This window comes from Cryptotermes secundus, unplaced genomic scaffold (assembly GCF_002891405.2).
Source record: "Cryptotermes secundus unplaced genomic scaffold, Csec_1.0 scaffold245, whole genome shotgun sequence".
In the NCBI taxonomy this organism is placed as follows: domain Eukaryota; kingdom Metazoa; phylum Arthropoda; class Insecta; order Blattodea; family Kalotermitidae; genus Cryptotermes; species Cryptotermes secundus.
Window position 1 is genome coordinate 1,888,976 of NW_019736398.1, and position 27,944 is coordinate 1,916,919.

General features: G+C 38.4%; 2 protein-coding genes across 3 annotated transcripts; one reads left to right on the forward strand and one right to left on the reverse strand.

Moving 5' to 3' along the window:
• Positions 1-121: 121 nt before the first annotated feature.
• Positions 122-24,605, reverse strand: LOC111869819 (insulin-like growth factor-binding protein complex acid labile subunit). 2 transcript variants are annotated; one of them, XM_023861608.2, is made up of 4 exons: positions 24,436-24,605; positions 21,212-21,320; positions 14,201-14,265; positions 122-4,416 (listed from the first exon to the last, which is right to left on the reverse strand). In XM_023861608.2, exon 4 carries the CDS (start codon positions 4,407-4,409, stop codon positions 1,659-1,661), a length of 2,751 nt encoding a protein of 916 aa, XP_023717376.1. In that variant the 5' UTR covers positions 4,410-4,416; positions 14,201-14,265; positions 21,212-21,320; positions 24,436-24,605; the 3' UTR covers positions 122-1,658. The 2 variants fall into 2 exon arrangements, with proteins under 2 accessions (XP_023717376.1, XP_023717375.1); XM_023861607.2 differs by lacking the exons at positions 14,201-14,265; positions 21,212-21,320; positions 24,436-24,605 and adding an exon at positions 5,857-6,161.
• LOC111869820 (dnaJ homolog subfamily C member 17) lies at positions 8,302-17,899 on the forward strand. Its single transcript, XM_023861609.2, has 7 exons — positions 8,302-8,772; positions 9,229-9,357; positions 10,518-10,691; positions 11,207-11,419; positions 13,836-13,916; positions 15,501-15,740; positions 17,485-17,899. Exons 1-7 carry the CDS (start codon positions 8,698-8,700, stop codon positions 17,608-17,610), a joined length of 1,038 nt encoding a protein of 345 aa, XP_023717377.1. The 5' UTR covers positions 8,302-8,697; the 3' UTR covers positions 17,611-17,899.
• Positions 24,606-27,944: the final 3,339 nt, after the last annotated feature.

Here is a 27,944-nt window from a genome sequence, read left to right on the forward strand (position 1 = left end):
TAAATGTTGCTTTAAGCACTGTAAGTATTCTACTAAATATCTGACAATATCCCACACATCCAGATTCTTGCATCCTACGAAGTTGTTGTATTTCAGGAGCTGAACACAATTGGGNCAACCTCCTTTACAGATAATTCCAGAAACCGCTTTGTTCATGCAGAGTGCTATGGTCACTACTGCACTAATTAGAAGATTCCTGAAGTGTGACATGCCTATATCAGCAGTTAAATGGTAAAATCACAGATGAGTTCAACCTGGAGCTGGATGTTCTGTGAGTTTAAGACAAGGTGGTGGATTTGAAGTATCACGTGCAACGACTGGGCCAAGAAGAGGGGTCGTTATGGCGTCTTGGAGCACGCCCACGATCATTCCTCCTTATGTTGGCTAGAGATGAGGTGATAGCAGCTCAGTGTGAAAGATTTGTTATGCACAGCTGAAGGGTTCATACAGGTGATGAAGTGCCTAGTAAAATCAACTTGGAAGGCTGCTTGCCAATAAGGACAGTATGTGACCAATAAGTCCTATCAAGCTCAATGAGAGGAACATGTCAGTGGGCTTAACATTGTCATCAGCGGAAGTATCCCAATGCAGAGGAATTCTCTAGAAGACCCTGCATGGAGCCCTGCGCTAATTGCCAGATAATCGGATGACAGTCAAGCTGATGATACAAGTTACTTCTGCTGGGGATGTCTGAGATCATGGCATTCTGAAGAGGGAAAAACTATATGATGATATCAGGTCAATTTTACAGAAAGTGGAGGCCGGAAAGCATCCCGAGTGGGAGCACATCATCAAAGAAAGGGCCATGCAAGCCAAGCAGTTCACCACCTACCTCTCATGGTTTTTACTTGGCTTACAATTTGACCTTGAAGATGGAGGCAAAGTGTTCATCTGAAACGTTGGGCTCTCTCTGAACTATACATGTTACAACACAGAAGACCTTACTCTTTTTATTGTATAAATGATTTATTCACGAAAGAACCTTGTTGATATTATGGATTCTGAAGTTAGTTAATATATATCAGAAGTGCAGCACCAAAAGCAATTCTGCGCAACCTCAGTGCAGTCTTTATAACCATAAATTATTTCTTAAAAATGTGCTACAATACCATTCTCTCTCTCAAATTAAAATAAAAAAAAACTCCAACACGTCTAAGACTTGGAAATTGTGAGACCACTTTCTGTAATTTGGTCATGTATTTAAGTTAGTTGTGGCCATCATAGCCAACTTTTCTTGTATATGTACAGAAGTGGATCAATAGATGGGTTTACTGGATGCATCGTACCTACATGTAGATGGGATGTGTTAAGTTTTACCTTTGAAATTTCAATGAGTATTTTAGTAGTCAATGAACTATTTTCTAGGTATTCAAATTTCTTCCTCAGCTATAAACAAATAAGCCTATACTACAAAATAGCTGTTGAACTAAAATAACTTCGTAAACTCTCAATTTAGTTTATAGAGTGTTAATAAATGTATATTTGTGGATTCAGAATAAGCAGATAACACTCTTTAATGCAAAAGTTCTACATATAGCATCATTGGAACATGTATTCATAACTCATTTGGGAAATGTTATCGCTATTAAACAAACTTGTTTATTTTATTATTTTTTAACTGAGTATAAAATTTCCTTGTGATACAAGCTCAAAGCTTCCTACGGGATTAACAAGAAAACAGACAATAATATAACCACTTCAACCACATTAAGCACTGAGCCCACCAATATCACAAATCTTTCTCTATTAGAAAGATCACTCTCTTTAGAACATGAAATACCTTCCAACATTGCCCATTCTGACTCTTCTGGTCCCTTACATTTGGGTTCACCTTCAGATTCCAAGGCAGTCATCACGCTCTTCTCCCTGCTCCAGTACCACAAAGGTTGAAGCTTGCAGTCACACTCAAGAGGGTTCCCATGTAGCATGAGCTGGGAGAGCTTGTCCAGTGGCTGAACAACATCCAGGTCCAGCGAATGAAGGCTGTTTCTTGCTAGATTCAGCTTCTCAAGCTTTGGATTCGAACTGAAAGTACTTCGAGGCAAATATGTTAGTTTACAATTGGATATGTCTAAATCTTCCAGATTTTCTAGATCAGCAAACAGTTCTGGTTGTAATTGCAATATTGAATTCGAAGACAAGTCAAGCATTTCCAAGTCTCTCATATTCTGGAATACATCTGCTTCTAAGATTGTGACATTATTATTACCTAGAGAAAGTGTCACCAGATCTGATAAATTTGTCAACAGGTCTTTATTAATGTATGTCAATTGATTATTTTTTAAATAAAGGCGTCTCAGCAATCTGAAGTCCTTGAATGTATTCACATGAATATTCTCAATATTATTGGAGCCTAAATCCAACGTGCGCACGTCTGGAATACTTCTGAAAGCCTCTGGATGTATGAAATTTACTGAGTTGTTCTGCAGATATAAACTGCTTAATTTGTAACTTCCATTAAACACATCTTCTTCCAGCTGCTCTAAGCAGTTATAATTAAGGTTTATAATTTCTATATCTTTCAGCCCATGGAAAGAACCATGTTTAAGAGTTTTGATCTTATTATGACTCAAGTCCAATATCCATAGACTGGACAACCCTTCGAAAATATCAGGTTCTACAGTTTCCAATAAATTTCCTTCAAAACGAAGTACTACCAAATTCTGTAAGTTCCTGAAGGCACCTGAATCCAATGTTTGTATCGAATTATTGGCAAGAGAAATATAAAGCAACTCCATGTTGTCATCAAATAGAGTGCCACCAAAAGATTCTATTTTATTATTATCCAACACTATTTCTTCAAGCTTAGGAAGCCCCATAAACGCTCCCGGATCTAACACATGGATTGAATTATTAGCAAGAGATACTGAAGAAAGTCTTTGTAAGCCTTCGTACATGCCCTTGTGAATTTTCTCAATACTATTGTCTTGTAAATCAAGCACATGTAAGTTCTCAATGTGTTTAAATGTGCCAGGCTCTACAGTTGTGAGGGAATTATGACCAAGAAGCAGGGTCTGCAAATTCGCCAAGTCTTTAAACGTTTCGGAAGTAATATTAACAATTGTGTTCTCTTCTAAAACGAGCTGTGACAAGAAGATGAGACCATTGAAAGCCCTGTCTTCTACTTTGTGAATATTTGAGCCACTGATACTCAGCAAGTCCAGATTTGACAGGTGCCTGAATGCATTAGCTGCTAGTATTTCTATGTTATTATTATCCAAATAAAGCCGTCGCAGTCTTTCTAAACCATTAAATGCACCCTGATCAATGGCTCTTATACTGTTGTTAGCAAAGTTAACTGTGTTTATATACTTGATGTCTTTAAAAGTGTCTAGCGGAATATGTTCTATTTTATTTCCTTCTACATTAATCTTCAGACCATTGGAATGGGTGCTCGTGTGTCCTTGAAGACCTTGGAAAACGCCTTGATCTAAAGCAGATATATCATTATGCGCCAGATTCAGGAAGTTTAATTTCACCAGCCCCTCAAATGTTCCACTCTGGAGGGATAACAGTTTGTTTTCAGATAGTTCCAACACTACCAGTTTCCTGAGTTTCCTGAACGTTCCTGGAATAAGAGTCTGTATGAAGTTGTTATTGAGGTCCAGATCCACAAGAGATGACAGTTCGTGAAATAAGTCTGCAGGGACTGTAGTTATTCCATTGTTGTTTAATCGCAAAACAGTCAAACTCTGCAAACCTTCAAACATGCCAGCACTAAGATAATCCAATTTATTCCATGAAAGATCCATCACCCTCAGATATGTGAGAGAACTAAAAGAATCCAACTCTATTTCACTGATGGCATTATAACTTAACTGTAAGAACTGTAACTGAGATAGATAATGGAAGTCATCCGAGCTAATCCTTTCTATTTTATTATGTCTTAGATCAAGGATTTGCAATGAGTGAAGGTCTTGGAAACTTGCAGAATTGATTTTTTCTATAGAATTTTCACTCAGATCCAATTCCTCTAATGTCTTCAGATATGAAAATGTGTCGGGATGGACAGAGGAAATCTGATTGGAAGAGAGGTAAAATGTTTTGAGTTTCTCCAGCCCATGAAAAGCTCCTGGTACTATGCTCTTGATCAGATTACCTGAAAGATTAAGTTCTTCCAATGATGACATTGTTTCGAATACATCTTGATCTATATTTATGACACCACATGAAGCAACGGAGAGTTTGATGAGGTTCTGAAGATTAACGAAGCTTGTTGCAGTCAGCGATGCAATGTTGTTGTAGTTCAACTCAAGGTACTGAATGGTAGATGACACATTCTTGGGTACCTCCAAAAGATTGCTGTTGAAACAGGAACCGGAATTGTTCCCCCAGATGCAAGTTGAACCTCTCACCCGCAAGATGGTTGTAATTCCCATGAGGAACAACGCTCTAAGTACCGCTATCATTGCGAACCTATTAGAGAAATTATGATTCAGAACAAAAGAAATTCATCACTTTTAGAATGTAATTTCTACCAGAAGAATAACATTTCCCACACTGCCATAAATAAATTACTTAACATTTTTAAATTTATGAATAAGGACTTGTGAATGTGTGCTGCTAATAAGCAGAATCGAATTTCTTGACTAATTCTTAATACAAATATTATCTCATAACGGAAGCTTTAATTCAGTTATCTCACGACAGGGTCTTCTGTTAAAATACTGTATCTCATGGCGATTCTTATTTCAAATAATACTATTATTTCATAACTGAAAAAATAATTAAAAGAATGTTATCTCACGAATAGAGTCATAAGTGAAATAATATCAACAACAACGACGACGATGACAACGACAATGACAACACTAACAACAACATTTACTGTTTTACGTGTTGAATTCAAGTCAGCAATAATAATAATAATAATCGTTGTACTGTTAATAGGCATTGTCAATTAGAGATCTGCAGATCTTGGTTAAAATTTGAGAATATCTGTGTACGTTGAAAACCAGCACTCCCCTTCCAACACACACACAACATTTCAGAATAAAGGGTTCGCATGCATGGCGAAATAATGCATGAAAAGATGACACGTCAAAAACAGAACTGAAAAGCCGCCTTCTCACGTTTGGATGAGTTTGGTTCTTAAAATTATCTCTGGTAGTATATTAGACCAGGAAATTTCGACTACGTGAGGTATTCCGTTATAACTTGCAAACAACCCCCCCCCCCTTTTNCGCTTTTTTCTGAGAATATGAGAGCAATTGACGGGATGTCCGTCGCAACGTTTTCGCGAAACGAAGCCCACTACTGAAATGAGGAGGAAGTTGTTATGTTCATGATAGAGGAGCAATAAAATCGAACGCCATCTTCTCGCGTAAATTACGCCGGAATACTAACTTATTACAAGTTGCTCCGGATTTTATATAAACTATGGAGCAGGGTCATTCTTCAGAAGCCAAATGTCGCTCAGTAAGTTACAAAATTCCAAGCCTTTTACAGCATCCGAAGGTTCATCACCGTGTTCACATGAGCCCGGCAACTCGCCAGACGAAGGCAGTCCACGTCCCCAAACCCCATTCATTTAAGAACCATTTTAGTATTATGCCCCATCTACGCCTATGTATCGTACGCTTATTTATATTATTTCATTAATTAAGTATTTCTAGAAAGGAATTTTGGCGTTTAAGCATTCCTATGGGTAATTTTAAAATAGCAGTAAATTAAAAGAAACTAAAAAAGTAGGCGAATTTAGTCTTATGAAGGACTGCGATTTAAATATGTGATTACTATGCAAATGATTTTACTAGTTTGCGGACTGAATGTTGGTAAGTACAAAATAATTTGTATCTCTATTAATTTAGGGCATGCCTTCTACACGTATAAATCATCCTGTAGGAGTTTACTTACTCAGACTCCGCTATAGTACGGATCACGATTCCTGTGTTCTTAATGCCATGTATTTCGCCAAGAATGTCAACTTTAATCAATGTTCATTTCTTCGCCGTGTTGAACTCAGTGTTATTATCTGACCCGTAGCGTTAATATCACTCTGATTATGGTCACAATGATAAGTGCCAATGTTCATTAGAGACACTCAAAAGGAAACGAAAAACATTCCTCATACTATTTATAAACCGGCAAAAGAAGACCAAGATCAGCGGTGCAAGATATTGTAACATTTAAAAAGAAACGTCTAGAGGGCGTTTGAGTGGAATAATTGTACTTGCGAGTTTAAAAGTGACTCACTTACTCATGGAGCTGAGCCCTTCTTGAAGAGAAGCCAAATCTGCAGCTACTCAAGAATTTCCCAGCATTTTATGGAACCCGAAGGTTCATTACCATGTTCACAAGAGTCCACAACTGGTTCCTATCCTGAGCCAGATTAATTCAATCCATACCACTCCATCCTATCTCCATCCACCTACGCTTCCCCACCAATATCCTATATCCATTCCTCTTCTCCACCATTCGTTCTGGCCAATGAAATACTTGTTCAAATCCGGGAACTCACAAAATTTCTTGTCGCGTTGCCTAGCAAACACGCGACAATATGACACACAACAGGATGCATACTATAAAGATTATCAGATAACGCAGCTCCTCGCCAGCTATGAGTTCGCGGGGACGCCGATGGAGATGCTACTTGAAGGCTGTTTCCAGAGGATACACACGAAACAAACAACTAGAGAGAATTTATATGAGTACAACTCTGAAATGGCGTTCGCATCTAAAGGCACAGTCACCTGGTAATGAACCAAATTTTTTCCGGATACACGGCCAGATTCGGGGACACGCGGTAGCGTAGTTGGTTGAGACAGTATGCTACAAGCCGGAAGGTCGCGGGCTCAAGTCCCGATGAGGTCATTGGATTTTTTCAATTGACTTAATCCTTCCGGCCGCACTATGGCCCTGGGGTCGACTAAGCCTCTAACAGAAATGAGTACCAGGAATATTCTTGGGGGTAAAGGGCCGCCGGCGCGTAGGGCTAACAACCTTGCCGCCATCTGTGACGCGATTGTCTAGAAAATGCGGGACCCTCAACGTCTCACAACCCTATGGGCCTCCATGGCCTGTTACAGGTATAGCTTTACCTTTTACCGTTCCCTTAACAATTTTAAGAAGATTGGCACTATTTAATAAACTAAAATATAAAACTGAGTTAACCTGTCCAAATAACGATGCAAATTTAGATTAAATTAAATTCTTTTATATATTATTTTATAACATAATTGTAATATGAATCCATAGTAATTATAACTACTATAAATATTTTATATCTTTAAATAATATATTGACTGATGATGGCTCCAAGGGAGCCGAAATATGTCGCATAATTTTAATATAGTTAATAAACTCAATTGACACAAATGTGGTGATGAGTTAACTGTTTGTTGTGTTGAGTTATATAAAAATATACATATATTTCAAGAACATGTTACCAAATGATACTTTTCGTGGCGGCGAGGGGGAAGGGCAAACGGGAATAAATCAAAATTTTTTAAAAGTAACGCCTGTCAATATGAACGGAAACTCTTAGTCTATTCTCAGGCATTAGGATTATAATAGTTTGCTATTTTCATAGGAAACAACTGCAGCAAAACTTCGCCTTGGTTGCATAAATACATAAGTACTCCTATTATTTCTGTTCAAAGTTATATTTATGTTTTCGAATAGACTTCGATAATTTACAGGACCTTGAATATGTATTTTATATGCAATATCTCTTGATCTTTGACATTTTATAAAGCACATGCAATGGTAACACATTCTGAACTGCACAATTATATTCATATTCATAAATTATTCTTCCTCGTAATAATTTAACATCAGGACGTTTAGGTCAAAAAAGTTGCAACTAGATGGACCTCTGCCCTGTGTGAGGCAGTAAAAACTGCACACTTAACAGAAAGACAACTGAATGGAAAAGGAAGAAGTCAATTCCGTATGTTTACAAGTCGGATGGTCACGGTTTAGATTCCCGATTAGATCATTTGATTTTCCAATTTATCTAATTCTTCCAGCCGCAGTATGACCCTGGGGTCGACTCAGCCTCTAACAGAAATGAGTACCAGGAATCTTCCTGGCGGTAAGGGGCGGCCGGTGCGTGGGGCTAAACTCGCCGTCGTCTGTGGGCCGATTGCCTAGAAAATGTGGGAGCCTCGACGTCCCACAACACTGTGGGCCTCCACGGCCTGTTACAGGGATAGTTTTACCTCTTTTAGCTACAAATACACGTACATAATTATTAAAAAGCTACTGACGCAACCTAAGTCTGATATTGCTTTCATCGTCTTTCGTTCAAAATTTATAATCTCGATAAATTTTTCAAATAAACGTTTCAGATCATAAAGAGATCTATATGTACGCTATGTACATTGATTTTGCTGCGAGTGTTCCTGGCGGGGGCAGGTGGGCGGCATCATTATGTTGGAACTTGAGCTTTGTGTAACGTACGGTTTATCCCTGACCTATACGAGTCAAAATTAAATTCTTTCGATAAGTTTTAGCACAGTCCCCTCCCCACTGTGCAGTCACTTTTTACTGTGAAAACAGGGCATACAAATAACAGCTGTGTAACCGAATATTCGTTCAAACAAGGCTAATGGTACTGAATCCTGGTGGCGCCATCATGCTGGAAAGGGATTTTTTTTTTTCCCAACGGGTCATTAAAATAGAGAAATTTGTAATCAGCATGATGGTTTGATTGTATGTGGTGTATTCGAGTTATGGTTGTGAGTAAGAGTAATAATGAGTAATATTAATTTAAAGGACGTAGATTTATATGAATTGCTTGGAATACTTTCAACAGCTGCTACACAGGAGGTCAGTGAAAAACATTTATTATATTACTTAACAGGATAGCAAATTCTAACCTATAATTTTCAGATTTGTGTAAAGGTTAGCTTAACCCTTTTAGGTATGAAGTTCCATAGTTTGTGAGATTTAGTGAGAAGAAATTATATCTCTTCTACCATTCCTGGCTGGAGTTGTTACAGTCTTGCAAGGCACATTGTAAATTGTAACTTACTGTATTGGTGAGTTTTCAAAACTTTGAACACCACTACATGGCATAACGTCCCACAGAATGGTGCTATTTATAGTCACTGCTGTGAGGTTTTCAAATCTTGCCTCTGTTTTGTCAGTGTATCATACTCATTACAGTTTTAGTTCATGATAATCTTGTGTTGAGAAATTGTATTCTCTTGTTCTTTTGAAATATTTCTTTTTGTCATGTACAAAAATGATTTGTGATTAATACACTGAATGCATGCCTTTTAGGTGAAGAAAGCATACCGCAAAAAAGCACTGTCATGCCATCCAGACAAGAACCCAGATAATCCAAAAGCAGCAGAACTTTTTCATCAGCTCTCCAAAGCATTAGAGATCCTGACAGATGAGTCAGCTCGTGTAAGTTCTCTTGAATGATGCAAACATGTATTTTATACTGTTTAATTATAATCATACACTGTGTATATATATTTTTTTCCATTAAGGCTTTTAAAATAAAGACCTTTCGCTCATTATGGGTCAGATTTTGTTGCAGCACAATTCCATTTGTTTGTTTTTGAGAATTTCTTCATTTTATGGCTTATTGCTATTGCACAACAGACAAAATTTATATTAGGGTTTTATTATTAATTATTTCAAAATTTTGTAACATGAAGAATAAAAGTGAATTTAAGGTATAAAGAATTTATTTGTAGAGAAATAAATGAAGCCAAAATTTTTAGATGATGAAGAAATTAAAGTATTTGAATTCATAAATAACAGTACAACTGTATGTGTCCTCTTGTATATGTATTGAAAGGGTTACTGAGAGTTTATTTAATTAGACTTATTTAGTAGCGCTGTCAATGGTTCATAATATATAGTGCTGCATGATAGGATCACTAATTGATAATGAAATGGAAAGGATGTGGTAGGAAGCAGTTGTGACCTACTTTGCGGTACTATGCCATCACTGTCTGAAGGAACTGAGGAAGACAGTGAAAAAACTGAAGTCAGGGTAGCCAGTCTTCAGATCAAGATTTTAACCTGGCACCTCCAGAATATGCAGCAGATAACATTGTTGCAACACACTGTTTCAGAGATTAAAACAAGTTACATTATAAACTCCAAAAATTGTTTAAACTGAAAATATATTTGTGGGCTATACATATAATGTTCCAGTTGCAGAAGTCAGAGTTACGCAGAATGGAACATCAGTGAAAAAATGGTTCTAAGAAGTAAGAATTTTTCGCTGGCCATGTATGTCTCCCCCCCCTCAAATAAAAAAAATTCAGTTACAGACATGCTTCATCAATGTCACAGATAAATGGATCTCTGGAGATTCTTTTTATGTGCAGGCATGTAAGAAATAATCACCATGAAACAAAGGGATTTATGTGGTAGTCTTTAGGAATTATTTCTGGCATTCTCTGACAGTATCAATATATATATAAAAGAACTGATGAAAAAAAATACATCCTTTGTCTGACACATAGAATTATGGGTATAGTTTGTCACTGTGCTTGTAACGGGCATTAATATTTACTCCTTGATGTATAAACTATATTTTATTTTATCAGGCTGCATATGACCGGGTTTTAAATGCAAAGAAAGCAGCTAAGTTGCGACATCGTGAACTTGATTCTAAGCGGAGAAAGCTGAAGGAAGAATTAGAAGCAAGGGAGCAGCAAGCAGAGAAATTTGCAAAACAGTACCATGGCTATATCAGCAAAACAGATGAACAAAAGCTTCAGGTAACAGATAAATTCTCACCTGCGCCAGCATCATGACATGCGAAATGGACATACATTATGTGTAAGTGATGGATTACCTTAAAGAATCCTTACATGAACAGAGGCAAAGATTTCGGATATGGGGGAAATATTTAAAACAGCACTGTAAAAGTGGTTGAATCCCCTTCATTAGAGAATGCAATTCTGATATTTGTGCGGTTTATTATAGATTAGTATGTCAACATACAGCATTAAAATGCAAAGATTAATACCTTGCTGATAATACAGTAGTCTATTAAGATGAAGCAGTGTATTCTGAATTATTCAGGTTAATGGAGAAGAGGTGGGTTCATAAATATCTGTGTATATGACAACACAAAACATCTGATAAATTCAGTGAATAATGAGAAAAGAGGAAATACACAGGTAACTTGCAAGCACTCTAACAATAATAATTATGAATAATTATTTATGACATACAGCTTGATTTGACTCATAAATCTTACATATATTTGATGGGTATAATTATGTTGCAGGATGAGATTGAGAGGTTAAGAAAGGAAGGTTCAAAGCAAGTTGAACAAGAGCAGGAGTATGTTCGACAGCAAATCATACAAGAAAAGTTAAACAAGGAAACACTGAAGGAAGACTGTAGTCAACACAGGTTGAGAGTGAGATGGACTGTAGCAAAGGATGACCCAGACAATGGAGGATACACCAGTGAATTGTTGTACACAATACTTTCCAAGGTAGCATGATACTGGCCTCTCTCTATTGTTACATTTTCTTGCTTTTCAAATATTTTATCATTATGCATTCTTTGCAGAAACTAGGAAAAAATATGTAATGAGAAGATACTGTCATGTGATAATGGCTACACAATGGGTTTGGGGTGGAAATGCATTTCATTTGACACTGAGTACTCATATCTACAAGTGATTACAACAGTTCACAAGTATTCTCAGGGCTTCACAGCCTGTTATATCATTCTTGCTTCAGTATTCAGTGCTCTGTCTTCTCAGTACTCATTGCTAGGTTGCAGGCTCAGATAACAAGAGAACAGTGCATTTACCTAGCATGTATCTTTATATCACACTGTTTCTGACTACCAATGCAACCCTGAGCTCACCTGCACTTCAACTGAGGTGGGGGTGTCCACTGCTGCAGATTACATGTTTTCTAATGATATAACCTAATAATGGATGCCTCTGTGATTTCTGAATTGCTAATCCCCTTAAAGCTGCTCATCCTGAGAAGTCTCATGATAAGGTGCTGGTCTGCCTACGTGTGCTATCATTGCCACGACAGCTAAGAGGCCTCCCTGCTTGTGTATGGCCATCCTCATGAATGGTCTCCTGATGCTGTACAGGCCCCGACTTTTGAAGTTGGGGCTGTGATCAGCAGTATTCTTCCGTCTTGGACCTTGTCCAGCCTCCACATTCTGTAGCATTGGCCCTGCATCACTGTCATCCAGATGGTCCCTCCTAAGGAGTGTACATGGAGCCCAACCCAGTCCTCTAGGAAGTGCACCTGCATTACTGTACTTCCACTGCTGGCGGTCTTGGCCAGCCTAACAGATACTGCCCTTTGGGGGTTGAAATTGCATCCTTTCCCTGCAGATTCACACTCAGTGGGCAGCCTAGCCCTGCTGGGCTAATCACCACCTCCAAGGGCCTTCAAGCCACACCATCTTGATTCTCCCACATCAAGCCAGTAGCACCTCACTCCTGCCCTCATATGGGGAGATGTACATGGTCATGCCCTGGGGCGCCATAATGGCACTTCTTCTTCACCCAGTTGTAGCACACGGCACCTAAACTCCACAGATGCATTGTGGGAACACAAGACTTCCAACCCCAGGTTGAACTTGTCGGTGATCTCAGCAACAAACACCCAAAGTGCCACACCAGAGTCACTTCTAGCTACTTCTCCTTCAGGACAGCGATGGGCTCCCCTGATGTCATCTGCAGAACATATAGTTTGGTCAGTCTTGCAGTGTGACTGGCCTGGTGATTGTCATGGATGCCCCAGTGTCAGTGGTCATGAGGCATGACTTGTCCCCTATCCACTCCTTGGTGTTTAGGCTGTCGTTGCTCCTTTCTGTCAACATGCTGAGCATGGTGCTAGGGGGTGGGAGTGATGACACCAGTGCCTCCTCCTTTGTGCGGTTGTTCCCAGCAATCTTAGGGACTTCTCATTGTTTGGTGTTTGTCCCTCTAATAAACACTGTCCTTCTGCTCGGTGCGCCTGTGCTGCCAACACGGTGGGTAAAGATCTCGACATATTTGCAATTGGAACAGTTTCTGTCAGTGACACTGAACCTAATATTGTTAATAATATTTGTTAATGATACTCTTAATATTTCTTCTGTGTATGTGGTCTTATTTTGTTGTTCTCTCCTGTTAACGTTAACTTTATTTTTCTTGGCATTATTATTAATCTATTGTCATTATGTAGACTCTCAAATTTTGTATTTGTTTTTTAATTATTTTTATGTAATTCTATGTACTCATGCTAACCTTTTAATTGGCCTCTGTGCTGTTAAGTTGTACATAATTAAACATGAATTGAATTGATTTAAAGTAGGATGTTGAGCTGCCACACGAATAAATAAGAATTAATTGGGTTATTATTATTATTAACTTCTATGTGTGTATTGTCCTTTCTCATCACATAATGGAATAACCATTCGAAATGTACTTATTTTATTTTTCTCGCCTGTTAAAGCTAACTTTTTTTTTCTTTTCTTTTCTTGGAATTGTTACTAATTTATTGATATTGTATAGACTGTCATATTTTTTATTTTGCTCTTTAATTTTTGTGTATTTCTATGTACTCATGCTAACTTTGTAATTGGCCACTGTGCTGTTAGGTTTGCACATAAATAAACACGAATTGAATTGAATTGAATTTTGAGAGGTGCAGGTGATTTTTAAGGTTTGATATCCTGAAAGATTTTTCTCACTGCCTTCAAAGAAATCTTCTTAATTTGTTTCAATTTCTGGCCATTGCTTCAATCATGGTTTGTAAGATTTTGGGTGGAAGATTTACATTTTGTCAGCACTACTGTTTCCATAAATCTGTAGGTTAAAGTAAACCATTCTGTTGTGTAAGAGTTCTTTCATTGCACATTCTGTAATTAGGAATATGTTCTTTCTGTTACAGTATGGTGAAATTGTTGCCTTAATTATGTCTTCAAAAAGGAAAGGAAGTGCACTTGTAGAGTTTAAAACAAAAGAAGCAGCTGTGAGTATAGCAGTGATATTTCTTACAGGATTGAATGACTGTCTGCTTAATTAGTAGCTTTTGTTTCAAATAATCACCTTATAATAATAGAGCAGATGTCTTTTTAATGAGAAAGCCTGGTTATGTCTTTCATCACCTGATGGTTTCATATTAGTGTGACTGCTTTGATTTGGGTAATAGGATGCTGACTGTATGCAAAGCAAGAAGTTACTTGAACTGTCCCACTTTTATAAATATTTCCCACTAAGGGATATGTTCACAAGAGCTTACCACTGGAACCTTACCTGGTCAAGTTGTATCCATGTGTGTTCCAAGTTCTTTGTCATGTGTGCCTCATCCATCCATAAACCTAGATAAAGAATAGGTACTTATCATAAATGTCAAAATAATTCTGGTTTAATCTGATTTTAATTCAGTCTCTTAACCCAGTGGAGTCTGACATTAAGCACTACTCATGGGCAGCCATAATATCCTTAATGACACATCATGACAAAAGTTAATGTTCTCATTAAACCTTGTCTTTGTGTTAAAAGTTCAGTGTGTCCTCATCACTATGAGTATGTTCAGTGAATATCCTGTCAACCATCACCATCGATTTGTAACAGTATTGTTTTCAGTATGACTAGTGATCTTGTAAGCATGGCATTTATGAAAAGAAAGCTTTGTTTTGTGTGATACTGACGATGAATTTCAATTCTAAGTCTGGTTCTAGTGTTATGAGGGCAACTCAGCATCACAGTACAGTAATGACTGTGTCATATGGACATGCATAACCCAGAAAGTGGAGATAATGTTTAGATTGTGCCTACTTTACCAAAGTATGTACCACATGGCATTTTGAACAAAAGTGAATGGAATTGGACTGAAGGAATTAATATTCTCCATAGAGTGAACACCTAGTTACCTAATATCCAAGCAGCTATAAACCTCAGGGAACCTGCAGAAATTTGAAAGAAAATGTACTATTTTATAAAGTTACATAAAAAGTAAACTTATGATATATATTCACCTGCCACATGGTAGTTCTCCCAGGAGCCATTAACAGTGCTGCCCATCACAAGAACTAAAGCAACAGTGTTGTTTTGACTGTTTGCATTGAGTGTCCCTGAGTGCTTTTAGAAGTCCATATTATTTGCCAAGAGTAATATTCAGACAAGACTGCGTAATAGACAATCAACTGTCTTCTGTTGAGTAGTGTTTTGTAATAAGTTACAACAGAAAAGAGTAATGGGTGAAGCAACATGCTATCTACTGTAACAGTACCGTTTGAACGGGTATTCCAGGCCAAGCATACGGTCACTTAAAAGACTCCAATGGGTTAATATGATAGGCTTTGATCCTGTATGTTTGTGTCCATCTGTAAAGTTTCTACCTGCTTTTTTCATTCACATCCAACACTCAAATATATATATAATTTTTAGGGACCAAATGTTGTGAACCAAGTGGTAAAACAGTATAAGATCACTGGTCAACCACAATGGTGCTTCAGTTCAGATTTTCAGCACTGTAAAACAGCCTTAATAATAGTGTGTCTGTATGCCATTTGTAATGGGAATGCTTCAGATGAATGTTTGTAATTCTCAGGGGATGGCACTGGAACTGGAACGAGGATTAACTGAAACCCCTTTGAAACTGGAATGCCTTGAAATTGAAGGACAGAATAAACCAACTGGAACCAAGAGAGGACCAAAGTTGGCAGATCTGAGGAGTGAAGCAGCTGGAACTAAAACACAAAATGACAGCAGTACCTTCCCATCCATGGCTGATGGAACAAAGAATAAATCACCTAATTTTCGAAGCTTTTCATTCTCCCCTAACATTTCAGTACGTACACAACACTTCTTTCATGTTTGTCAAGAATATTTTTCTAATGGCAATATCAACCCCATCATTGGTGACTTAAAATACCATTTTGTGTTCCCTAACATATATTTCATATTATGCTGCTATTTTCCGGGAGACATAAGAACCACATATGAAAGCTGTCATACAGCCCAGAGAAACACTGGGATACAACAAACACTGTACAGCATTGAGCCAAGAATTTGTCTGGGATATACTGAGTAAGACTTGAAAGTGAATTACAAAACATTTCTGGGAATACCACAGAAGGTGATAAGTAAGCTCTACTGGATTACCTAGTGATATATTATGCAGAACATGAGGTAGGGGCTATTTAGGAAAGTATGTTAGTCCAGTTAAGACAACTTTAGCCATAGACAATAACAAAAGATAAGTCAGACTATGTAGGTTGCTAGCTGTGAGTACCAGTGTATGTTAGAAGCAATTTAGGACACACAAACTCTGTGTCAATGATAAAATCATATACGACAATACCTGTTTTAAACTGCTGAACTGAAAAATCCCTATAAAACTCTCAGGATAGCTGATCCCGAGGCCAAAATTGATACCCAGAATCTTCTGAATATCAGTAGGAGTGCTACCCATTCTACCATGATATTCAGTTCTTGTAATATGAAACACAGTTCTAATTGGTTCCAGGTGTGACATAAATACTTCCCATACTATGCAGCCCAGAAATATTGGTTCCCAAATTGTGATAGACAGTAAACTTTGTTATTCAGCATGTAGGGTTAATGGGGATTTGTTGGATGCAGGAGAAAAGGTGTTCTAGCAACCAAATAACAGATACAGAACAACACATTTTTGCTCTCGTTCTTGTTTGGGAGTCTTCCTGGGCAACAAACTGAACTGATGGATGACAGATTTGGGGTACATATAGTGTAACACGGTCACAAATTCAGCTAGGCTGTACTATAATGGCTCTTGAATGAGGGAGGCTGATGGGTAGCACTGCTAGTGACAGCTGAGGGAACACTGCACTGAGGATGAACCCATGTATCTCACAAATTTGAATAACTGTTTAAAAATGGTAAAGGCAAAGTTGTCCCTGTGAAGCACTATGCCATGAAGCCATGAGGGAGTGACGTGGAGAAGAGAAAATTCTTGCCTCTTGGGGCTCCAGCTCTAATCCCTCAGCCATCCAGCCCCCCTGAAATGTCTTTTAAATATTTTTCAATTAGGTGAGAATTCCAGATATTTGGTTACCAGATAACTGGGAGCTTATTGTATTGAGATTGTACTGGACTTATTTGTTAGCTATCATAGCATGCAAATTTCAGGATGGAATTAATACTCCCCATGCTTACGTTATTTGATACTTGCAAGATGAAAATAAATTTTAAGACCAGTATACATTCTTCACATAGTGCAGATATTGTAATTAACTACCATATTGAGTTGTTACTGTGTGCTTGTTAGCTGATGCACAGTTATCATCCACCAAATGCTCCACTACCGTCAGGGACAGATACAACAGACACATTGCAGCCACAGTATGAAGGGACTCAGTCTGACCCTACTCCAGAAATGTAAAAAAGCTGTGTAATGCCCCTCCCCAACCTGTTTTTATTATTTCATTTTGTTTTTATTTATTTATTTATTTTTTTGCTGCATAATGTCGTCGTCCTACCTTCATCATGATGCATCAGTCAACTTTTGTCATTGATTACACTGTTATGATTCTAGAATTATTTTCCTATTACAGAGTGAACCTGTGCACGCCACAGATTCAGATTTTGAGAGTTTGGTCCTGAGAAGACTGAGACAAGCTCAAGAAAGAAAGGAGTTGATTGATAAAATTAAGGAAGAGGATGGCAGTGATATACGTTAGCATATTTTAAATTGTGGGCTACCTGTACAGTTTAAAAAGAAATTAATTATTTGTAACATTAGATTTAAAATTATTCAGTCCAGGCATATGAGCTATGTGGTTATGTAATACAGGCAACCTGCAAGCTTACACTGTATTTTAAAACATGCAAAATATAAATTGTGTTGCATGTTTTATGATTTTGTATCTTTCAGAAAGTCAATTTGTTCCTAAAAATATGTCATTTAAGTGTTAATATTGCTGTAACTATTTGTAATGTAACTAATATACAAGGAAAGATACAGTGGAATCTGAATTTATTTATTTATTTTCGATTTATGACTTTCTTTTAACATTAAATTTCTGTATTTTCAGCACCATTATCTCATTGCTCTCTCCATTTAAGTTTTTCATTGATGTTCAAACGTGTCATTGCCCAAGAAACTGAGTATATTTAACACAGATTTCACTGTTACTATAATGCAATGAAAATCTTATCTTCATGTTTTACTCTGTTTACAGCAAAGGAAGCCAACAAAAACAATATTTTGANTGTAGAAGGGATTTTTTTTATTGGCTACCATTTCCTTGCTTTAATCTTCATGGTTTACTCTGTTTACAGCAAAGGAAGCCAACAAAAACAATATTTTGAATTATATACGAGGGTTGGAACTTTAATAGTGGCAACTATTTATTTACAACGGATACAAAATAGATGCATGTTTCGAAGTTTCACTGTCCTTCAATGTAGTCACCAGCATTGTGTACAACCCGTAGGATACCTTTAACAGTGCCTGTTGTGTTGGTAGTTCGAATGGAGCGGTCTGCTGCCTGAAGAATCTATGGAACAGTTCTGAAGCGAATGCCATGAAGTGGTTCCTTCATCTTAGGAATCAAGTCGAAGTCATAAGGGCTTCAGTCCAGGGAGTACGGTGGATGGTACAGCACTTTCCAGCCCCATTGATCGAACAAATCAGCCACAGCTTGAGCTGCGTGTGGCCGAGCACTGTCCTGCAAAATGATGGATGGGTTCTGCAGAAAGGGTCGCCGCTTCTTTCTCAAAGCTGGTCATATATTGTGTTCCAAAAATGAACAGTAATACTGCGCAATGAAGTTCTGCTCTTGGGGAATGGTATGTGTTAGGATATTACTATAACAGTTGTACACAAGGATCACCATAACTTTCACATTGCTGGGGTTCTGACAAACTTTTGGTTTTCGTGGTGACCCATAATGATGCCATTCGTTTGATTGGCGGCTTGTACGATTAGGCCCATGTCTCATCTGGCGTAAGAAAGCCTCTCCTTCGCGCTCATAACGCTCCAAGTGGTCACGAGCAGCGTCGTATCATAGCCATTTCTGCATTTCCGTCAAATCATGCAGAACCCATCGTGATGCAATTTGTCTCTTGGGCCAGCTCACGAAGCGTATGGCGTAGATCACTCTTCAGTTACACGGAAAGAGCATACACTTCTTCTTCACTGACACTAGGACAACTTGGCCAACGCATGTCTGCCACATTTTGGCGTCCCTCATTGAAGGCTCTTACCCACCTTGCTGCTGTTCTGTTAGGCAATGCAGATTCCCCGCAAGCCTCTTGAAGACCTTGATGACACTGTCGTGCTGTACGGCCTCTGGCACATTAAATCTTTATCCAACTCCGTTGTTACTGTTTCGAAAACATCGTGACAACACTACATTAGACAACCAGCTAACACGAGGTTCTGTTCTTCTCGTCACTGGGAATGCGTGTGATGTGGAAAGGGAGAGTTCATTTGCTCTGAGGTAAGGTAGGTATGTAACTAACGTGTCGTATAAGCGACATTATTTGATTCAGTTGCATGGCGTTTCTACAGCAGTGTTGCCACTATTAAAGTTCCAACCCTTGTAGAAAAGTTACTTTCAGGGTTTGTAAATTGCTTGGCACCTGGTTGAGTAAATATTTTATGATAAAGAGCCAAGTCATCTCAAAACATTTTCAGCATGTTCTGTTAGTTTTGTTTTACTAGAATCCTAAGAAAGTTTCTTAGCTCTGATTTCTAATAATGTGCCTTGCAGATATGCACGAGTTCAGCAGACCCCAGCATGCCTAGCATTTACTAGAATCGTAAGAAAGTTTCTTAGCTCTGATTTCTAATAATGTGCTTTGCAGATGTGCATGAATTAAGCAGACCCCAGCATGCCTGGCATTTACTAGAATCCTAAGAAAGTCTCTTATCTCTGATTTCTAATAATGTACTTTGCAGATATGCACGAGTTCAGCAGACCCCAGCATGCCTAGCATTTACTAGAATCTACCCCCCATCATTGTAGAAACAGGACATTTAAATCCTCTGTTTCTGGACGATAAAAGTTAAAACATATTCTCTATATATATTTCACTTAATTTTTTGCCATATTATAAAAATATTGTGGCCCATAAATATCAAGACTTCTCAAGATGCAGAAGCATGTACAGATTTATATAGAAAATGCACTGTATTTGAATTTATATAATTAAAATACCATTGTTTTTATTCTGGTATCCTTATTATAATACAAAGTGTAAATCCATCAGACTTGGATATTATTCCAGTGTATAAGTATACATACTACATAAAACAAAGCAGACATTTGGAAAAATAGTACTGGTATATATATGTTAAATTTTAAAATATAATAGAAAATTGCATATTGCAGGAAAGGGAGCTGGGATAGTGCAGTCGGTATAGCAAATGGCTACAGGCTGGACAGCTGAGGGGCTGGAGCTTGAGTCCCAGTAAGAGCAAGGTTTTCTCCTCTCCATGTTGTCCAGACCAGTTCTTGGGCCCATCCAGCCTCCTATCCAATGGGTACCAGGGGCTCTTTCCCCGGGGGTAAAGGGGCCAGTGGCTGGGATGCAAAGCTTACCACTCACCTCCATCTAGTGCCAAGGTCAAGAATGGAGCTATGCCACCACTCTTCCATATGTCCCCATGGCATAATGCTTAATTAATTAAGTACAGGGACAATTTTATCTCCTCTCTCTCTCTCTCTCTCTCCCTCCCTCCCTCCACCTCCCCCCTCACACACACACACACACAAACTGCAGAAAATGTTCTCCCGAAGGTAAAGGTGTTCACGAGTCAACTACCATCAATACATTTGCAACCCACAAGACTGCAGGAATTGACTTTGGAGATTCTCTTTTCATTACAGAAGGCTGCATACATTGCAAAATTAGAATGAAAAGCTAAGTAGCAGCGTTCATTTAATTTGCAATAGGAGCAATTCATTCCATTCAGTAGAGACATTTGCCTTTGCTTTAAGGCATTTCACATCATGAGGAGAAAAGTGTTTGAATATCTACAATGAGAATGGTACCAACTATGTCTGAGCAATAGTCAACAGAAGGAGCTACATCAGTTTGTTTCTTGTGAAAAACGTGCAGAATTTTGGAAGATATGGGAAGCAAGGATCAAGCCAATGAAACATAATTTGGTCCACACTGCAGGCAAATTATCTCTCACTTATGGGGAAATATGCACATTGCTCTGTCACACTGAGGCTTGTCTCAACTCTAGTCCTATCAAAGTGTTGTCCAGTGATCTACAAGGTATCTCATATTTCAGTCCAGGTATTTTCTGATTGATGAATGTCTTACCTATCTTCCTGATCCGGATCTATCCTCATTGCCAGTCAGCAGTTTGTCCAGATGGAAGCATATGCAACAACATTTCTGTAGACCTTTGTCTGCCAACCATTGAAGTAATCTGTAACAATGCAGTAAGTGGACATCAGCAAAATCCAGTCTACAGGTAAATAAAATTATCAGGGGTGAAAATCCTCGAGTTGGAAAATAAGAACCATTCATAAAGGGTTCCTCGGTAATGATAGATTGGTGCAAGTGGCTACAGATGGCACCCTACATGAAACACTTAAGCATCCAATACAAAAACTATGTATGCTGCCCAGTCAAGATTGAGGTGTTTGTATATTATATAGCATTTATGATCTACTAAGATATTATCTTGAACATGGACAATTTCTCTCATGTGCTTCTGTTAACATTTAAAGTTGTAAATATGATAAACTTGTGTGTGCAGTATGTTGGGACTAATACATTTCCACTGTTGTGTTTAGCTGTCAAGTCACAGTTATTAGAGGTTTCATTTTGGGTGGGGGCATATGCAACAGGAAACGTGATGAGAAGATGAGACACGTATAAATAGGACTCTTACAGCAGTAGTTCAGGGATCTGTCACTTTCAGTAAGAAAACTCAATATTAACAGTAAATGAACCAGATTTTATACACTGGGGATTAATTTCTTTAGAGTTCTGGACAATGGACATGGTCCAAAAACCCAGGAATCCCGACTGTTGTGTACCATCATCAGAACTCTTTAGAATTCACCAGCATTCTAGGCTGTCAAATTTAGTGGGAATATTTGCATGATTAACTTCTAAGAGAGGTATTATAACTTGGCAGATACATAGACATGTATACTGAAAGTTAAATGTGGTGGAAAATGTATATAAAATTTATTCCTGTTAGTTATTAGCTGTCTCACATGCAATATGATGTTTAAAACCTTTAAAAGTTTTAAACGTTAAAATCTCTTCTACATCATTGGTGAAGAATTCTAAAGTTTATGACAACTGTTTTGTGTGATCGTCATTTTTGCAATGGCTGATTTTTGTGAACAGCGTGCGGCGGTGAAATTTTGCTTTTTTCTCGGGGAAAGTGGAACAGAAACTCTTGAAATGTTAAAAACGGCGTACAAGGACGATGCTATGGGGAAAACTCAAGTGTTTGAGTGGTTTTCCCATTTCAAAAATGGTGAAATGTCAATTGATGACAAACCTCGTTCTGGTCGTCCTTCCACGGCCCGAACACATGAAAATGTTGAAAAAATTCGTGAAATCATCAAGGAAGATCGACGACGGACCATTGAAGAAATTGTGGAGCTGTCGGGAGTGACTTGGAGCTCAGTTCAGTGAATTTTGACAGAAGATTTGGGAATGAAAAGGGTGGCTGCGAAATTCGTGCCACGACTGCTGACTGCTGAACAAAAACAAGGTCGCGTGGAAGCATGCTGTGCTTTGAAAGAAGAGTTCCGAAATGATCAAAACTTTTTTTGGTTTCCTCGAATGAAAAGAGACATGAAAGGAAAGCGTTTTGCTGATGTTGCTGAGGTGAAGGAAAAAACGACGGAGGCGCTGTCAAGCATGTCAAAAGATGAATTTAGACAATGTTTTGAAAAATGGAATAAAAGACTAGACAAGTGTATTAGTGTAAGTGGAGAGTACTTTGAAGGTTTTTCCTTAAAATTTGAATAAATAAGTTTAAAAAAAAAAGTTTGGTTTCTTTTGGGTACCCCCTCATGTATATATATAAAGGGTAAAGGTAAAGCTATCCCTGTAACAGGCCTTGGAGGCCCATAGGGTTGTGAGATGTTGAGGTTCCCACATTTTCTACACAATCAGCTCATAGATGGCGGAAAAGGTTGTCAGCCCTACATGCCGGCCGCCCTTTACCCCCAAGAATATTCCTGGTACTCATTTCTGTTAGAGGCTGAGTTGACCCCATGGCCATAGTGCAGCTGGAAGGATTAGGTAAATTGAAAAAAATCCAGTGACCTCATCGGGATTCGATCCCATGACCTTCCTGCTTGTAGCATAGTGCCTCAACCAACTACACTACCATGTGCCCCATACTGTTAATAGTATGAATTAAAAACTTGGCTATTATGATTGAGGTTTCTCATTGCTTTCCTTAGTCTCTCCAGCCAAATGTCAGAAGAGTGTTTTAAGTTAGGCTACAATTACTTCCTTCCACATCCTTTTCAATTCACTAATCACACTTGCCATGACCAATCGCTATGTAAAATGCTTAACAGGATGAGACAGCTGTTCATACCAAGTTCCTTGCTATAACCTTGGAGCCTGATGATGGTTGATGAAATTTGCATTCTTGTGGGAGCTTATGTGATAATGGACATGCTGGTTCTTGCTACATTGCTTTGAAAACAGCCATGCCAAGCTAAATTATTCAACGAATTTGATTTGTTTTATTCTGGTCTGTCACACTAATAATATCATGAAAAGTTAAACAGTTCAGTCTAGTGTGACTGGTGAAGATTTTTCTTATTTCAGTCATTTATGCCCTTACATGTTTCGGTCTTCAGAGACCAACATCAGAGTGACACCTTTACATCAATACAGTTGGAAGCCACTATTACAATACATGTTCTAAAAGTTAAAATGTATACATACAATATTAGTAATATATACTTGGGTATAAAATCTAATGTCAGCTATAAGGTTTGTTCCAATATATTAAAATAATTATAATTGGTTTGTTAAGACACTACTGGAATTCATAAACCAAGAACGTTCGTGTCATTCCTCTTATTATTTCTTATGACGAGGGCCGAATGTGTGCTGCCTTATCGTTCTCAAGAAGAGGGTTCTTTAATGTTGTCCTGTATGTGTTTGTAGCATGCTGTGTTGTAATCTTCAACGAAACTGTTTAACTTTTCATAAATTATTCAATTATTGTATATCACATCAAGCAATTGTAGGTATTACAGGACTTGCATGCAAAATCCGTTTAAAATATTAGAAGTTGGTATCATTTCAGTACATGGCATGAGCTTTTTAAGAATTTACACCTCCATCCTAAGGTCACAAACTACTTTAAATCTGCTGGCACGGATAGGTTAAATAAAAGGAACACGTATTTACATGCAAGAATGTACACGACTTATTCGCGTTTGCTTTTAGTAGTACTGTGTCTAAAACATTCTTACGTATTCCTACATGCATCGTAACATCCTACATATTAGGACCATGATTCATGGGATGCATTTAATGCTTATATTTACCTTCATGAACGAAGTACACATTCGTAGTATTCGTTCCTATTGTTTCCAGCAATGTGCTATGTTGCTTCATGTATACAAACACGAACAGACACTGCACAAAAACAGTACATATCACCCACCCTCAAATGTTCATATCTGACAGCAGAGTCGCCTGGCCAAAGAAACTTACTTTAGCCAATCAAACCACTCCACTTGAATATCTTACCCAAGGCCTACAGCGCCTACAGTACGATACAAAATCCCATAACCTTTGCATGAAACATCGCGACCAATTGCAACCAAGGCAAACCTGCAAAGCTAAGAACGCTTTGCCAGAAACCAAAACTTTATCACAAAAATCCATGGAAATTACTACTCAATTACTACAGCGGCAAACTTACGGTATCTAACTTGTGCGTAGGGGAAAGTGAAAAATATTGTTCAAGTTTTTAGAATTTCGGAAATTTCAATAAATTATGAGTATTTCTTAAATAAAAATTAAATTGTCGAACATTTAAATATGTCATATACTTTTAAAGAGTTTCAAAATATATTTGTCGAAAAACATAATTCTTTAAAATTTGTCGAGAATTCAGATAACGTTTCCGAAATTCACCTAAATCCTGAAATGTCGCGAAATCGAAAACTTGTAAAATTTAAACTTTTCCTTTTTTTCACACTTCGAAAATATTTTAATATCTGAGAAGAAATTTCGTCTGTACTAATGATTTGTAAACTCTTCAAATTTCAAGGCGAAATTTCATGTTGTGATGGATACCAGCTGATGTGATGCGTTAATATCACCGAAATTAACGCGGCCTAACACAGATGAGTCAGTAGCGGTCAGTAGAAATAAGTGTATGATCAAACCACACCTATCATGTCTATCATTGCTCAATTTCAATAAGCGTTACTCCAAAGAAGGGAGGTGCAGACGGGTATGCAGAGTTATAACCTAACTTAATCTCACCAAGTAGTAGGGGACGTGTAGTGGTGTCCTGCCCGATTTTCGGCGTTACGGTTGTTTCGCACCTCGCGGGATCGCGCGATCGTGTTCTTATTAGTAGCTGTAATAACTTGAAATTGTGTCTTTCAACAGTAACATGTCATTGGCTGCTGTATTCTTGGATATTGAAAAAGCTTTTGATACAATACATCAAATTGGCTTGCCATATAAATTACTGGTATTAAAATTTTCGATCACTCTAATCAAGCCCATTACCGCTTTACTTTCTCAGAGTTTCAGTCAAAGGTGAAATGTCTGCACCATGGAATATACAAGATGGGGTGCCACAAGGTTCCATCCTGCTCCCCTACCCCTCAATGTAGTCTACATATAAATCATATGCCCGAAACACCTGGTCTTATCGAGATCTCTTTGCTGATATCCGTATATATGCAACAGACCACAAAGAGGGTTATGTTCTCAGTGCTATTGAGATCCAGTATGAGCACTGGAACATAAAAATCAAGATAAAACTCAGGCACCCTGGGACTCATCTTACTTTAAATGGAATATCCCCTTCCTCAGTCATGTAAGATATCTTGGTGTAATCTTCGATAAGAGGATTACATCGAGACTGCATATAGAAATGACTGAAGCCAAAGTCTTCAGAACATTTGATTGAATCTACTCCCTGTTCAGAAGTGAGCATTTAAGTACCAACATTATAATAACCCTCCATAAGGGACTGATCAAATCAGTAACGACTTACACTTCTCCCACCTGGGAATTACTGGTAGATACCTACCTCTTAAAATTGCAGCACCTGCAAAACAAGGTCTCATGAGAGAGGATGTTACTTAAGGACTATGACTGCAATGGTTCAGCTGAAAAAAATCTCTAGTCATCAGTGTCAAGGTGCTTGATGTCAAGGCAGTAAACTGCCAGTCATAAAGGAACTTTGACTTCAAGCTGAGTCATGTTCGAATACCTCCACAATATCCCTGCGAGTTGGAGGAGACAAAAATGGAACCACCCACTTCTGGGGGGGGGGGAGCAATATTACTGGGCCCCTCTGTTCCTGGCCAATATAAATACAGGGACTTGGCCCTCCAGGTTGAGGGAGTGTCAAATCAGGGACATCGAAATATGGTCATGGGTCCTGCAGTACTTGGACCCAACAATGACTCCACTGGCGAGGGCCAACAGCAATTGTAAATGACAGCACCCCACATCAAGAAACCCGCTACTGTCTGATGGTAACAAAAATCAGGTCCTGGGCCCCAGATGGGGGCTTGACACCAAGATAAATTGGCCAACTGACAGTCAGAAGTAACATAACTTTGACTTTGAGCTGAGTCAGTCAAGAATAGAGTAGAGTTCGAGCTTGGAGGTTGTCACCCATGGTGGAGGTAGAGAATCCCTCAGTATTGTTAAGTTGTCACACAGCCACCCAGCAGCCCATACCAAGGCTGAGAAACATACAGAATAGATTTCTAAACACACCCATATATTGTCACATGTATGACTATAGACGAGGTTTGGATTGGTAAGTGGATTTATTGGATACTTACAGATGGCAATTACAAGTAATTATAACACTATTGCTAATTCACACTCTGCTGTTCAAGACAGCACATAGTAAGTCTTCTCAGTCTGCTGTAACTTCACCAGCCATTGCATGATAACAGCTTCCAACGGAAGATGTTCTCCTTATTCCGGGTTCCAATCTATCCCCATTCCTCAGCTACCAGCTTCTAACAGCCTCAGCTCATGAAAACTGAACTGTAGTTCTTGAACTCTTCAACCAACTTTTCACTCTGCTGTACTCAATTGCACTGCACTAACTCCCAGGCTTATGGCCATGTCAGACCAACCTCCATCTCTTCTGATTTGACTCCAACTCAACTCTAGACCTGTCCTGCCTATAACATTTCCACATGGACTGCGGAGAAAACACCACTATTCATTTTTCTAGTTCACTTGTTGTGGGAACATGTCTTGTTTACCTACAGTATCATGAACTCTGTATGCTGACCAATCACCTCCTCACACCAAAAAGAATGTAAGTAATCACAGAACACAACCACATCATTTATATTATTTCACTCTCACTCACTCACGGAGCTGAGCCCTTCTTGAGAAGCCATCGATTGTGCAGCTACTCAAGAACTTCCCAGCATTTTATGGAACCCAAAGGTTCATTACCGTGTTCATAGGAACCCTCCACTGGTCCCTATCCTGAGCCAGATCAAGCAATCTATGCCATCCCTTCCTCTCTCTCTCTAAGATCCATTTTAATATAGTTCCCCCACCTACATCTTGGTCTTCCTAGTGGTCTCCTTCCTTCTGGCTTTCCCACCAATATCGTATACGCATTCCTCCTCGCCCCATTTGGCTACATGCCCTGTCAATCTCATCCTCCTTGACATGATCATTCTAATTATATTTGATGAAGAGTACAAGTTATGAAGCTCCTCATTATGCAGTTCTCTCCAACCTCCTATCACTTCATCTTTCTTCAGTTCAAATATTCTCCTCAACAGCCCGTTCTCAAACACCCTCAGTCTATGTTCCCCCCCCCCCC